This window comes from Antechinus flavipes, chromosome 1, assembly GCF_016432865.1.
Source record: "Antechinus flavipes isolate AdamAnt ecotype Samford, QLD, Australia chromosome 1, AdamAnt_v2, whole genome shotgun sequence".
Lineage (NCBI taxonomy): Eukaryota > Metazoa > Chordata > Mammalia > Dasyuromorphia > Dasyuridae > Antechinus > Antechinus flavipes.
Genome location: NC_067398.1, coordinates 162585585 through 162597849, shown reverse-complemented (window position 1 = coordinate 162597849; position 12265 = coordinate 162585585). Strand labels below are relative to the sequence as shown.

At 41.3% G+C, this 12265-nt stretch overlaps 1 protein-coding gene across 1 annotated transcript; it reads right to left on the bottom strand.

Moving 5' to 3' along the window:
- Nucleotides 1-6639: 6639 nt before the first annotated feature.
- Nucleotides 6640-11857, bottom strand: FOXD1 (forkhead box D1). Its single transcript, XM_051992281.1, has one exon. It carries the CDS (start codon nucleotides 9694-9696, stop codon nucleotides 8197-8199), a length of 1500 nt encoding a protein of 499 aa, XP_051848241.1. The 5' UTR covers nucleotides 9697-11857; the 3' UTR covers nucleotides 6640-8196.
- Between the last annotated feature and the right edge of the window lie 408 nt (nucleotides 11858-12265).

Here is a 12265-nt window from a genome sequence, read left to right as displayed (position 1 = left end):
GAAGTAGCATTAGTCAACTCGTACTCCGCAGAAAGACATTTTCTGAAACGGAACTTTGCTAGAATTCTACCAGGAAACTTCTAGTGACGAAAAGCGGCTCTTAGAATGGAGAAGTAAATGAAAAGATCTTTCCTCCTCAAGATGATGGGCTTCTCTTGTTTTCCGAAAGTGTTCTCTCTCTCCATTGCAGGGACCGTTTCTTTTATTTCTTTGGAAAGTCAGGAGAAGAGAATAAAGTGCTCTGGAACATAGCAGGTGCTCAGTCAATATTTACTGACCCCCCTCAAAAAAGGAGGGGGTACTAGCTGTTAGTGAGGATGATATCTAGATAAATTAATAAGAGGGTAAGGTGACAGAGAGAGAGAGAGAGAGAGAGAGAGAGAGAGAGAGAGAGAGAGAGAGAGAGAGAAAGAGAGAGAGAGAAGGGAAAACTAGAAAAGTTTTTTTAGCCTGCAAGAAAAGTGAATTATTGAAAATTAATCTCTAGTACTCCACCTAATAAACAAGTGCGATAGAAATATCTTTATTTTTACTTCAAAGACCTTTCTTATAAAAGGTTATCAGTATCTATATGACGACTATAGTTGGAGTTTGGGAAGTAGTGAGATGGGTGTTTTTTTTTTTTTTGAGGGGGGGTGAGTGTTTTAATGGGACCAAGTGTTCTCTTAAAGAGACTGAAGGATCATTAGGCTACACTCCAAAGCTTAGAGAAAGTATGTTTTCTGTTAGAAAAAAAAAGAAGGAATAAAAGGAGAGGCAGGGAAGAAAAGAAGAAGGAATGGAAGCAATTTAATAATACTTTATATTTTATAAGCTCTTTATGAAACATGTTCATAGATATTTTTATTTTCACAGAACTTAAATGTACATGAGACCCATGGAAATTGAACTACAAAGTTAATTTGGACACAAACTCCTTCCTTTTTTTGGAAAAAAAAGCTGTATTTGTAGTTCATTTTCTAGATTTTTTTCCCCCTCCACAATCTTTCCTGTTAACAGGGTATGCCTGTCAATGTCATTTTCATTTAGGTGAAATTCCTTGAGTAATAAGTTAAGTGAGAATGTTCCTTTTTAAGTGTCAGGCTATTTAACAGTAAACTTTCAAGTGGACTTTAGAGAAAATTAATTCCTCTCCATTTACTGCCTGAAAAATCCCGTGTTTTAGTCCTATTCAAATTAGGAATGTGATCCCATTGGTGATGTTGAAAGCAAACTGAATGGCAAATCTTGTCCTGCTCTAGATTCCCCTTTTCTCTCTCCCATGTAGACAGTTTTACCACTTTGTTACTCTTAATAACATCCCAATTACTTCATCAATCCAAATACCAGAATAGTTGCAGTCAGACCTGGTCCCGAGGTGTATGTTAGAAGGCAGTGGGAAGCAGGATTTGTATTGCTCCATGAAAATGTAGCACATGCTGGAAGAGTATGAGTAACTGAGTAAATAGTCTATGCAGATACATATACTTGCATTGCACATGCAGACACCGGACTATAACAAAACAATGTATTTTATTGTATCAGTATTATACTGAGGCTACATGAGTCTTTCCTTACAAGTATCATCTCACATAGCTGGAAATGCCTTCTGTTGAAGAAGATACCTATCTTTCTGAGTAAATTGGGTGAAAGCTCCCTTTGGACATTCCATTTTAACTTTTTAACTTTTCTAGCTTTAAATAAAGCTCCCAATATTTACTGTCTGATTTCTCCACTAAAGAAGAGGGCCAAGATGGCCACGTTAATAACTTTTTATCCATTTGAGTACAGAACAAAACATCTAAACCATAGAGTGCACACACGAAAACAGAGACCACAATGAAAGAAACTACATAGTTATGTTGATCTTAAAAAAAAAAAATCCTTCTTCCAGATATCTCCCCAGTCATCAGTCCTTGGCTAGAAGAAAGGAAAGAAGAAGAGAAGTGAAATGAAAGAAGAAAGGAAGTAAGGAGAAAGGAAGGGAGAAAGGGAAGAAGGGGGAAAAGAAGAAAAAGATGCTGTTTTCTTACTTTGGCATCTAAGAGCCATCCCACTAATTCCAATATAAACTTCTGTAGGCTTCCGTAAGAGAGCAACCACTTAGTGATAGCACAGTCATTCCTATCTCCAAGACTACCCTATTGAATGAAAGCCTAGGAACATAAAGAACTTAGCTTCTGACTTTGGGTCCAGAGAGCCCAGAGAAGTCAGAGATGGGAGCAAAAGACAGACAAGGAGTGATATGCTTCATTTTCAGTGGTGACTATTACAGTTTGGTTCTTTGGAGAAGTTGTCTGCCTAAGTCCCGATTTGTGTGTAATAACCTTCCTTCTACATACATCATATATACAGTATTCAGGGGCAGTGGAAAATTAAAAGTCACAGGTAGGAGGAAACTCTCAAGAAGAAGACTTTTTTCTTGAGTTTCTTTCCAAAAGAAATCAGTATTCTTCCAGAGATCAGTACTCTTCCAGATAAAGAACCTCTCACTGTCTTCAATCCAGAGTCTTTAGAAGTAAAGAGGATTTCTGGGTCAATGTGAGAACTAAGTCCCTAATGGCTAGTAAGCAACCAAATGACACACTCAAAGGGTGGGAATGAGGACCAAGTAGCTACTAGTGGGAAAGATTTGGAGTTGCATAAGATTGCCATAACAAAAGAGAGTAGAGAGATTAAAACGGAGACATCTGACCAAAAACTCTGCAAAGCCCCTCAGCATGATAAATACTGTAAGTCCTAATGTAGGGACTTTGTTTATTAGAAAACCAATAAGTAGTTCCAAGGTGAGTTATGTATTTATTAAGAATGATGCAATAGTGAAAGAAATTGGAAAAGGAATGCTGAAAGATGCAGCACTATGTGAAATTGTCAAAAGTGAAGGCTTCAAAGAGAATTTGCTTGTGAAACTTCCTCCGGAAGAATTTTAAAATGAATTTAAGAATAATTCCTCCAAATAATAGTTATTCTAAGTAGTATTCCATGCAATTGGATGCTACTTTAATATAAAAAGTAGATTATAAAAATGATGATGATGGTGATGACAATGACAAAAACAATGAAGATAGTAAAGGCTACTTGGTAATGAGTTCCTTCCACTGTTCGTTATGGCCACACTCACCAACATCTTCTCTTCTAAAGGCAGAGCCAGTCTTCTATGCAAATATTCTAGAAAATTGTGGATGCTTTACAAGCATACCTATGATAATTCATCAATTTAAAAGAGATCAATAGTAGCAATCAATAGTTTTCCAGGAAAGGTATAGGGGAGTAGTTCTTTTGGGTTTGCTTCTTGTTGTTGAATTATAACTTTCACCTCCTTGATAAAAGACCAGCAAAGTTCAGAGTAAAATGGGTCAAAAATTTAAAAGGGTGGCCTGAAACTGTTTAAAGGGGATAAGATGTAACATGAGGAGAATTAATATGAAAAATGAATTCAGTTAGGAAAGTATAAGCCCCAAAGTGCCCTACCAGCTGGTCATGATCAGAATCTCCAAGTCTTTCTGTCAAATGTAATATTATCTGAAACTATGGAGGTATTTATTGCGATGAAGGAACCAGATTTTACACCAAACATATTTACACATTTGCATTCGTGGCCTTATAAACACACCACGTTACACTGGCCATGACATCAAACACATTTGGCAACGAAAAGCATATGCACAATTACAAAGTCATAGAAAATGAGAGAAGGCAAATGGCAACTTATGGAACATGTCTGTTTGTGTTTGTGATCTTGCTCTGCTAGCTAAAGAACCAATGAGTGGGGGACAAGGAGAAGGATTTCATTTTCTTCATGTTTTCAGCCTTTGGATGAATCCAGTTCTGATCCAATTCCAAGGGTCAAGATGACTCTTAGTATCCTAACTGGGCTCCAGCCATTCCTTCAGTAACCCTATTCAGAGGATGGCTAGACAATTTAGGGTTGTGAGTTCTTGCTAAAGCGAGTTGTAGAGTATTTGGTCTAAGGTGCTCTACACAGAGGTTTTCTCTGACAGTGATAGAAAATTACAGACAAAAAATTCAGAGGGCTTCAGACACAAATCATAGTGGGGAATCATTGCATGTTAGCAGCAAAGTTAGACTTCGAGGAAAGAGCAGCAGCAGAACCAGCAACCGGGGTGGCAAAGTAGTTCTAGGCAAGCTAGGCAAAGAAATCCGTTCACAAGGACCAGAAAATAGAAAACAGGGGGAGGGGGAGGGCGGAAAGTAGGTTCAAATCTCCAGCTGGCAGACAACCTTTAACAAATGACACCAAGTGAGTATTACATCAAAATAATCATGTCCCCAAATCTCTCAGAAGACAGACAGAGGGGAGGAAATGGGAAAAGTTCAGGAAGGTAGAAATCTTTTTCTCAGGAGGAAAAGACAGTTGTTTATTCTGTTATATTGGAAGTACTTTGATAATAATATATATCAGAATTAGTTCAATCAGCAAAACCTTTGACTGTGAAAGTTTTGCTGAGTAGGGGGGATGCTGAGAAGGTATGTACAATTATACAGATTGCTCAGCCGGTAAAAAATGGGAAAGTACCTCACATATTTCCTTCCTTGATTCTTTTTTCGTAACTTTTTTTCTCATATTCTTTCTGTCTCTATTTTTTTAAGGGGCAAGGACATAGGTGTTAAATACATGGATAGTGTCCTGAGTAGCAATGACTTCTCATTTTAAAGAATAATTATCCAATACAGAAAAAGAAATTGAGGAAGAAACTTTCCTAGGTCCTGACACCATGTGTGGCATAAGGAGCAATTCAATCCATAAGGGCTTCATTATACTAGCAATAGATAACATTTGGCTAAATCCAACTCTAGATTAGATCTCTGAATTACACTAGCATCATAAATTGAGAAGTTCCTTTTTGTGTGGTCCTTCTTGGGGAATTGCTTGAACCATTAGCCCTTATATATTCTCTCTCCATTATTAACAGCAATTCCCTCCCAATTCAGCTCATTTGTCTCGGAGCTTTACCGGAATATGATGGAAATGGAGAAACAAGAAGAAAAAAAAAAAGAGCCGGGTTAATGAGTTGTAGTAAATCCACACTTTGTAGAGAGAATGACCAATGTTTGTTCAATTGGTTTATTTTTAGAGGTTCAGCCGATTTGTGAAGTCTTGTTCAACTAGGCTTCATCCCTACAAACACACAAACATCCTTCTGTTTGCCTTCAAAGAAAAGGGGACATTGCTCTGGATTTGCATGCGAATGAAGAGTCCTGGCGCAGAGACGTTGTTAGCTCCATCAAAGGCTGCGGGGCTAGGCGGCCGGCCCGCCTTTGTTTCAGCACCTGCTAGGCCAGCCCAGCCTGACCGCTGGCCGCACACTACGGGCACATGGCTCAGGGATTTGGGCCCGCACTGTCCTGCAGGGTTTAGAAAGCCGGTGGCAGAAGCAAAAACCTGGAGGATAGAATTGCTGAACCGGCATAACGCAAAACCGTAACAGCTAGTGGAATTGTGAATCATTATTTGCATTTTCATTTCCGAATAGAGACAGAAGATTAAAGACAATTCATTTCTAAATTACGTAGGCACCCTTTAACATTTACAGTATTGCAAACACCTTTTTTCTCTGTTGCCACAGGGGGAGGAAATATGAGGGCAAATCATTCTTTGAATCTGAATCTGAAGAGATATATGTTTTAATGGGAAGAGGGCTGTCTTTTCCATCTCTTCTTTGCCATTCAGTCGAGATGAACTACTTTTTGTGGCCTAAGAATAAAGTCAGGACTTAGCTTGCAGTTCCACACTTTCAGGATATCCACACAGAATCTATATATGAGGACAATATTTTTTGGTTCACCCTTCTTTAATTACTTTTAGGTCTAAATTTCTGATCTTTAACTACCAGTAATTTGTATGTCTTTAAAAGTATGCCTCCATTAACTTATCATTTTGAGCCAGCATCTGTGATATAGTCCATAGGCCATGTTAAACTTCCCCCTCTGAATTTGAATTACTTTGCCTTTAATGGGGGGCATAGAGGAGACGATGGTTTTAAGAATATATATATATTTTAACTTGTATCTATTATTCTACAGAGATTCCCAGGTTTGTGTCACTTATCTTAAAATGTCATTCAGTTTTTTCTCAACTATCTCTGTGAATAAAGATTGAATCCCCTGCTTAAGAGTTTTTTACATAAGTACTTGTTTTATTTTGTCTCTGGGGAGAATAGGGACAAAAATCTCAATGATGAATATAATTGAAAGATGTTTCTCTTCCAGTATATTTGACTTCAAAAATGGAAACTAATTTTTTTAAACATTCTACATATAGGTCACAGTGAAGATCAAATCTGCAAATCTTCACAATATATGCAAATATATATAGTGTAAAAAATCGAATTTGTTGAGGGCCTCAGTTGTACTATATATACATACAAACATATGTATATATATAATATATAAGTATATATATATATATATATATATATATATATATATATATATGTCCTAACTTATTACATATCCTAAATTGAGAATTTTAATCCTTTAAAAAATATTCACTTAAAATAGACTTACATTTTTCAGTATACTAGAAATTAACTTTTTAAAGAAGACATTTTTAGACTATTTAAAATTATTTGAATTTGAGGGATCATTTATGACTTAAATAAATAGGATTAGTTCAATGAAATATTTCATGAATTTTATTGGAAAGTTCTTTTTTTTCTGTAAAACATATTCTAGTATAAAGCACAAAGTTAAGTTTATTTCTTAAGTCCATGGACATTTAAACACCTGTTTTAAAATTTCATACTTTTTCCATCTTAAAAAGAATTGCATTTTTAAAATATATCATTTTGTGCAAATATAAGGTTTTAATACATTTAAAAATAAACTTTAAATGAAAAATAATGTTCAACCTTTGTTTTGTACCTACAGCAAAGAGAACATCTACATTGTAGATATTTAAAACTTTTCCTCTTTATAAAACGTTTAAAATTAATTATTGTCTTGCTTTCTACTACTGTTGCAGTATTACTGGAGACAACGTTTTTACTAGAGACCCAGAACTACATAGAACTGTGCTGAAAAAGTGAGTAGAAATTATTCACTTTAGAGAGTAAGGGCCAAAATCAGAGGTAGTGGTCCCATATCTTCTCTTAAAGCAACTGCTTAAACTTTTTGAAGATCAAATATAATCAAGCCAGTTAAATATACTCCCAAAATATTATTTTTTAAATTTTATTTGTAGTAATAGTTCAAAATTCTTTCTCAACACCTCCCACCCCCATAACTTGACTGAGAGGGAAAAGGCATTGTAAGATTTTTTGATGGCTCTCTTAGAAATTCTTTTTTTCCCCCTATTCCATTGCACCTTAAATATTCCTACTAAGACAGAATTTTTTTAACAGGAAAAGAAAAAAAAATAACTAAGAAGGGGAAAGAGTCCAATCAATTGTTTTTGGTGGATTTTCTTTGAAAATTAAATTTTTTTATTTCTGAAAATGTGTAAAAATCTTACATTAGAAAGATACAATAATAGTTGCCAGTAAATTTTACAATATTCCTTTTAAAGAATACGTATTCAGTACAAAATAAAAATTCCATAAGTCTATTATGATACAAAACACAGGTTAAGATAAGAAACGATAATCTTGACGTTTTTTGTCTTCCGTGTAAACATGTTAATCATTTTTTCCTTTTTATAAAAAAAAAAGCACATCGGACAAGTGTCCTAAAATGAAAAAGTATTGCTTTGCTGCTGTCCCTCAGGATCTTTATTATTATTTTTCCTTATTATTAATCTTCTGTACATTATTGATTTTGAACCCTTGGACCTGAGAATCTCGAAACCTCAAAGGGGCTCAGAGATTTGTTTTATTAATATTAATAATAATAATAATAATTAAGAAATCCGAAAAAAAAGCAACCATTTTTCAGACACGGATACTGCCACCAACCCTCAATCCATCCATCCACACGGTTTCTGCTGCTGCAGCATAGGACTGGCTTTGCATAAATAATGGGCACCGGGAGGAGAGCCCCGTCTGCTCCCAAAACACACAGTCTCGCTGGGGGTGGGAGTCGGGGTGGGGGTTCCATGGAGGTCAAGGTGAACTAGGGGGAGGGGTGGGAACAAAACGCAAATCCCAAAGCCCACCAAGTCAGGAAAGTAAGAAGGACCCCGGATAGCCTACCTTCTTTCTTTTTTCCCCCTTCAAATCGGTTTGTTTGGTCTTTAAAGAAAAAGAAAGCGACAAATCATTAACAGTTTGAAATCCTAGCGGTCAAGGTCTCCACGCCCGACAGGGCCGTCCCTTGGTGAAGCGTCCCCAGGGCTGCAGAAGACGATGAAGCCGCGGCGGCGGCGGCGGCGGCGGCCACCAGGGAGCGGGTGAGCGCGGCTGCGGGCACCACGGCCGCCTGCACGGCGCAGCTGCCCCCGGGCGCCGCGGGCGAGGGCGATAGAGGCGACGATGACGACGACGACGAGGACGACGAGGACGCGGCAGCGGCGGCGGCCTGGGCGGCCTGGGCGGCGGCGGCGGCAGCGGCGGGGCCCAGGCTCCCTCCTATGATGCTCTCGATGGAGAAGGGCGAGCGCGCCAGGCCCGGGCTGGTCCCTGGTTTGGCTGCAGCCTGCAGAGAGCCCGGAAGGCCCGGGCCCAGCGGGGGCGGCGGGTAGCTGAAGGCGGTCCTGGCCAGCTCGGCCGCCGCCCCGTGGGCAGGCGGTGGAGGCGGCGGCGAGTGTGGGTGCGGGTGCGGGTGCGGGTGATGGTGCGCGGCCGCCGCAGGGTGCGGGTGGAAGGCGGCGAACAGTGCCGAGGGAGGCGGGTAGGGCTGCAGCTGGAGGCCGTAGCCGCAGCTATACGGGCCGTAACCATAGGCGTGCGGCGGTGGAGGGGGCGGCGCGGGTGGAGGCGGGGGCGGGAACAGGGCGGCGGCGGCGGCGGCGGCGGCGGCGGCAGCGGCAGCGGCGGCGGCTGCTGCCGGGTCCCCTCCGGCCCCCGCGGCCCCAGCGCCCCGCAGAAGCAGTGTCTCGGCGGTGGCGGGCGGGAGCAGCGGCTGCCGCTTGAAGCGCTTTCTCCGGCGCAAGAAGCTGCCGTTGTCGAACATGTCGGCGGACTCGGGGTCCAGGGTCCAGTAGTTGCCCTTGCCGGGGTTCCCGGGCTCCCGAGGGATCTTGACGAAGCAGTCGTTGAGCGAGAGATTGTGGCGGATACTGTTCTGCCAGGCGGGGAACTTCTCCCGGTAGTAAGGGAAGCGGCCGCTGATGAACTCGCAGATCTCGCTTAGAGTCAGCCGCTTCTTGGGGCTCTGCAGGATGGCCATAGTGATGAGCGCGATGTACGAGTAGGGCGGCTTCACCAGCGGGTTCTTGGCCCCGCCGCCGCTGCCTCCCGTTCCCCCGCCGCCGCCGCCAACCGCTGCCCCAGAACTGCCCCCGCCACCTCCGCCGCCGCTGCTCTCGCCGACTGACCCTGCAACCTGGCCCGGACTCGGGGTGACTGTGGAGCCCCCAGTTCCCGGGGAAAGCAGCCCGTCCTCGTCCTCGTCCTCGTCCTCGTCCTCCTCTTCTTCCTCTTCAGCGTAAGAGCGACGCCGCCTTCGGAGCCCCGGCCCGCCGCCTCTGCCCTTGCCACTGCAGTCATCTTCCTCCTCCTCCTCCTCCTCTTCCTCTTCGTCCTCACCCTCCCCAACCACATCGATGTCGGTCTCATCCGCCAGTCCGGAGGCATCGGACATCTCCGCGCTCAGGGTCATGGCTTCTTTTCGGCGGCAGCAGCAGCGGAGACTGCGGGGCGGTGCATAGGGGCGCGGGGCTCTGGGCACCCACCGCGCCCCAGTGCCCGGCGGCTAGCCCGGCCAGAGGGAGCCAGGCTGCGGGCGGTTCTCGTCGTTGCTGCTGCTGCTGCTGCTGTTGCTGCTGCTGCTGCTATTGCTCACAGTCTGCTGGGTCACTTGGGCCTCCCAATACTGTGGGTCCTAGAAGAAAAGCGCTCTCCCCTTACTCCGCCTTGTCTCTCCACTCCTCTGCTGTCTCTCCTTTCCTCTCTTCGAGAGCATGCAAAAACACACACTCCTCACAAACATACACGCCCTTAGGCAAGCACGGGGCGCCCTGAAAAGTTGGCTTCTCCCCCCCCTTCCTCCTCCCTCTAGCTCTCCCACACCCACTCTTTTCAAGGAGGAGGTGGCAAAGCTGGGGGCAAATGAGGCAGGGAGCTCGGCGCGCGCGCGAGCGCGTGTGTGTGCTGGGTGAGAGTCTGGAGAAAGATCGGGGAGAGGATGGGGCTGAGTCCAAGAGAGGGCGGACCTTTCTCTCTCCTTATAGCAGAAGGGGGCCTGTCACATGGCTCTTCACGTCAGAGCCACCACAGGGGAACCGGGAAAGAATCCTAGGAACACATTCCTCATCCAGAGATAGAGTTGATTCGTACAAAAAGAGAACTGTTGGGAAAACTAGCAAGAGTTGGGGAGAGAGAGGAGAAAGGACTTATTCGCTCCTGCAGGGAGACAAACAGGAATTTCTATACAGTCAAGTGATTACAGTTAGATTGTGATATTAGTCGTCCTTCCTTCCTTTGTAACTTTGGCACCCAACTCCGATCCCAGCAGCAAACTCTGGAATCTACCGTTTGGCTTAACTGAACTCTGGTCAGCGGTCAGGAGACTCACACCTTCTGAAGTCCCACTGTCTCTAAAAAATGGGCCCGCTAGAAAAACAACGCAAGAGAGTCCTAGCTCTTATTATCTAGTCCGCTAACGATCCCTGCCCAGTCTATGGGGAAATGTGTGCTCATTATCAGGAATATAAATCATGACAATGCATATTACTATAAAAGTTATGTGGCTCCTGCTTTTTTTCATTCTCCCCAATCTTTCTCTATAAAGATTTATATTCTTCGAATAATTGGTTTAAAAAGTCATTTGCCCATAATTTTTATTCAATAAAATGTTTCAGTTGTCTCAAAGATATTTATGTTAAAAATGCTTCCTAGAAAACGCAACTTTTCTAAGGATCTAAATATTCTTGAAGGCAACATTGAAAATATTTAGATAGAAATTTAAGACTTTTTTGATAAACCACAAACATTTCCAAACAGGAGCTTCCAGAAAATAAAGGTCCTTCATAAAGGAATAAAATTGTTTACAGGCATTGAAAATCGGAATATTAGTATAAAGATTTCCTATTTCTATAGTATCTTTTTTATTGAGTCAAATAGGTGGTTTCACTTCGGTAGTAAGAACCTCCCTTTACGTAATGATGGATACCGTCTCCATAATTTTTTTATGCTAGAAAGTTGAGAACTAAGAAGTTAAGTAATACGTCCATGATTATACTGAATAGACTTTAAAAGGAGAATTTGAACGCAGATCTGACTCCAAGACTAGTACTCAATTCACTCTTTAAAGTAGTCTTTCCGTCTATATATGTATATAAAGTATACGTATACATATGCACATATCTAGATGGACTAAGGAATGGAATCTACAATGGAAAAATAAAACCTTTAATGAAAAAAATTTTAAAGTTTATTTTTGGTTTGGGTAAATATACGAAACTCTGTGGTAACAGCAGGTGGAGGGAAAGGAAATGTTTTCATCGAATTCAATTTCCCGTTTAATTGCTTTTTCTGTCTCAGTTAGTGAAAATAGTACCTCCCTGTTCTCAGTGCCTTTCATTCAGATGTTACCGGATTGATGGATCATTTCTTTTGCTGGAAAAAGCTTGGAATTATTGGATTTCACACTCTTACAGTTCCCACTTTCTGTATTTTAGAGGTTTGTAATATTATACATGTCACAAGTTTTAAAGCACTCAAACATTAGCTTTCTGTCCTGGTTGAAGTTAACATTCATTAGTTCTGTTAAACAAGAATAAACTGGTTTTCTTTTCAGAAAAATCATCGAATGTGATCGTGAATTGCATTTTGAACAATATACAATATACTTTTAACTTGTTTTCTTTAATTCATTTTCAATTCGACACCTCTACAATTATTTAAGTAGTTTTGTGGCTCATCAAATATATATTATATATTATTCTTTTCTAAAATCCTTTTCAAATAGAATTTTTGCTACTCAATAACTAGTTATTGAATGAGTCGTAGTCTTTAACAGACAATTTTTTGGAGGGAGGGACAGGAATCTTAAGTGTCGCATCTATTAAATAATTTTCAATAAATAGCTTAAATATGGCAGTTTAAAATAACTAAGATAATGAACATTAATCTATACCAACATTAATCAATTAAAATAACTCGGGACCAAAGTGACCTCTTGATATAAATCATAGTATTCCAAAGACTTCACATTTTGCTACCGAAAT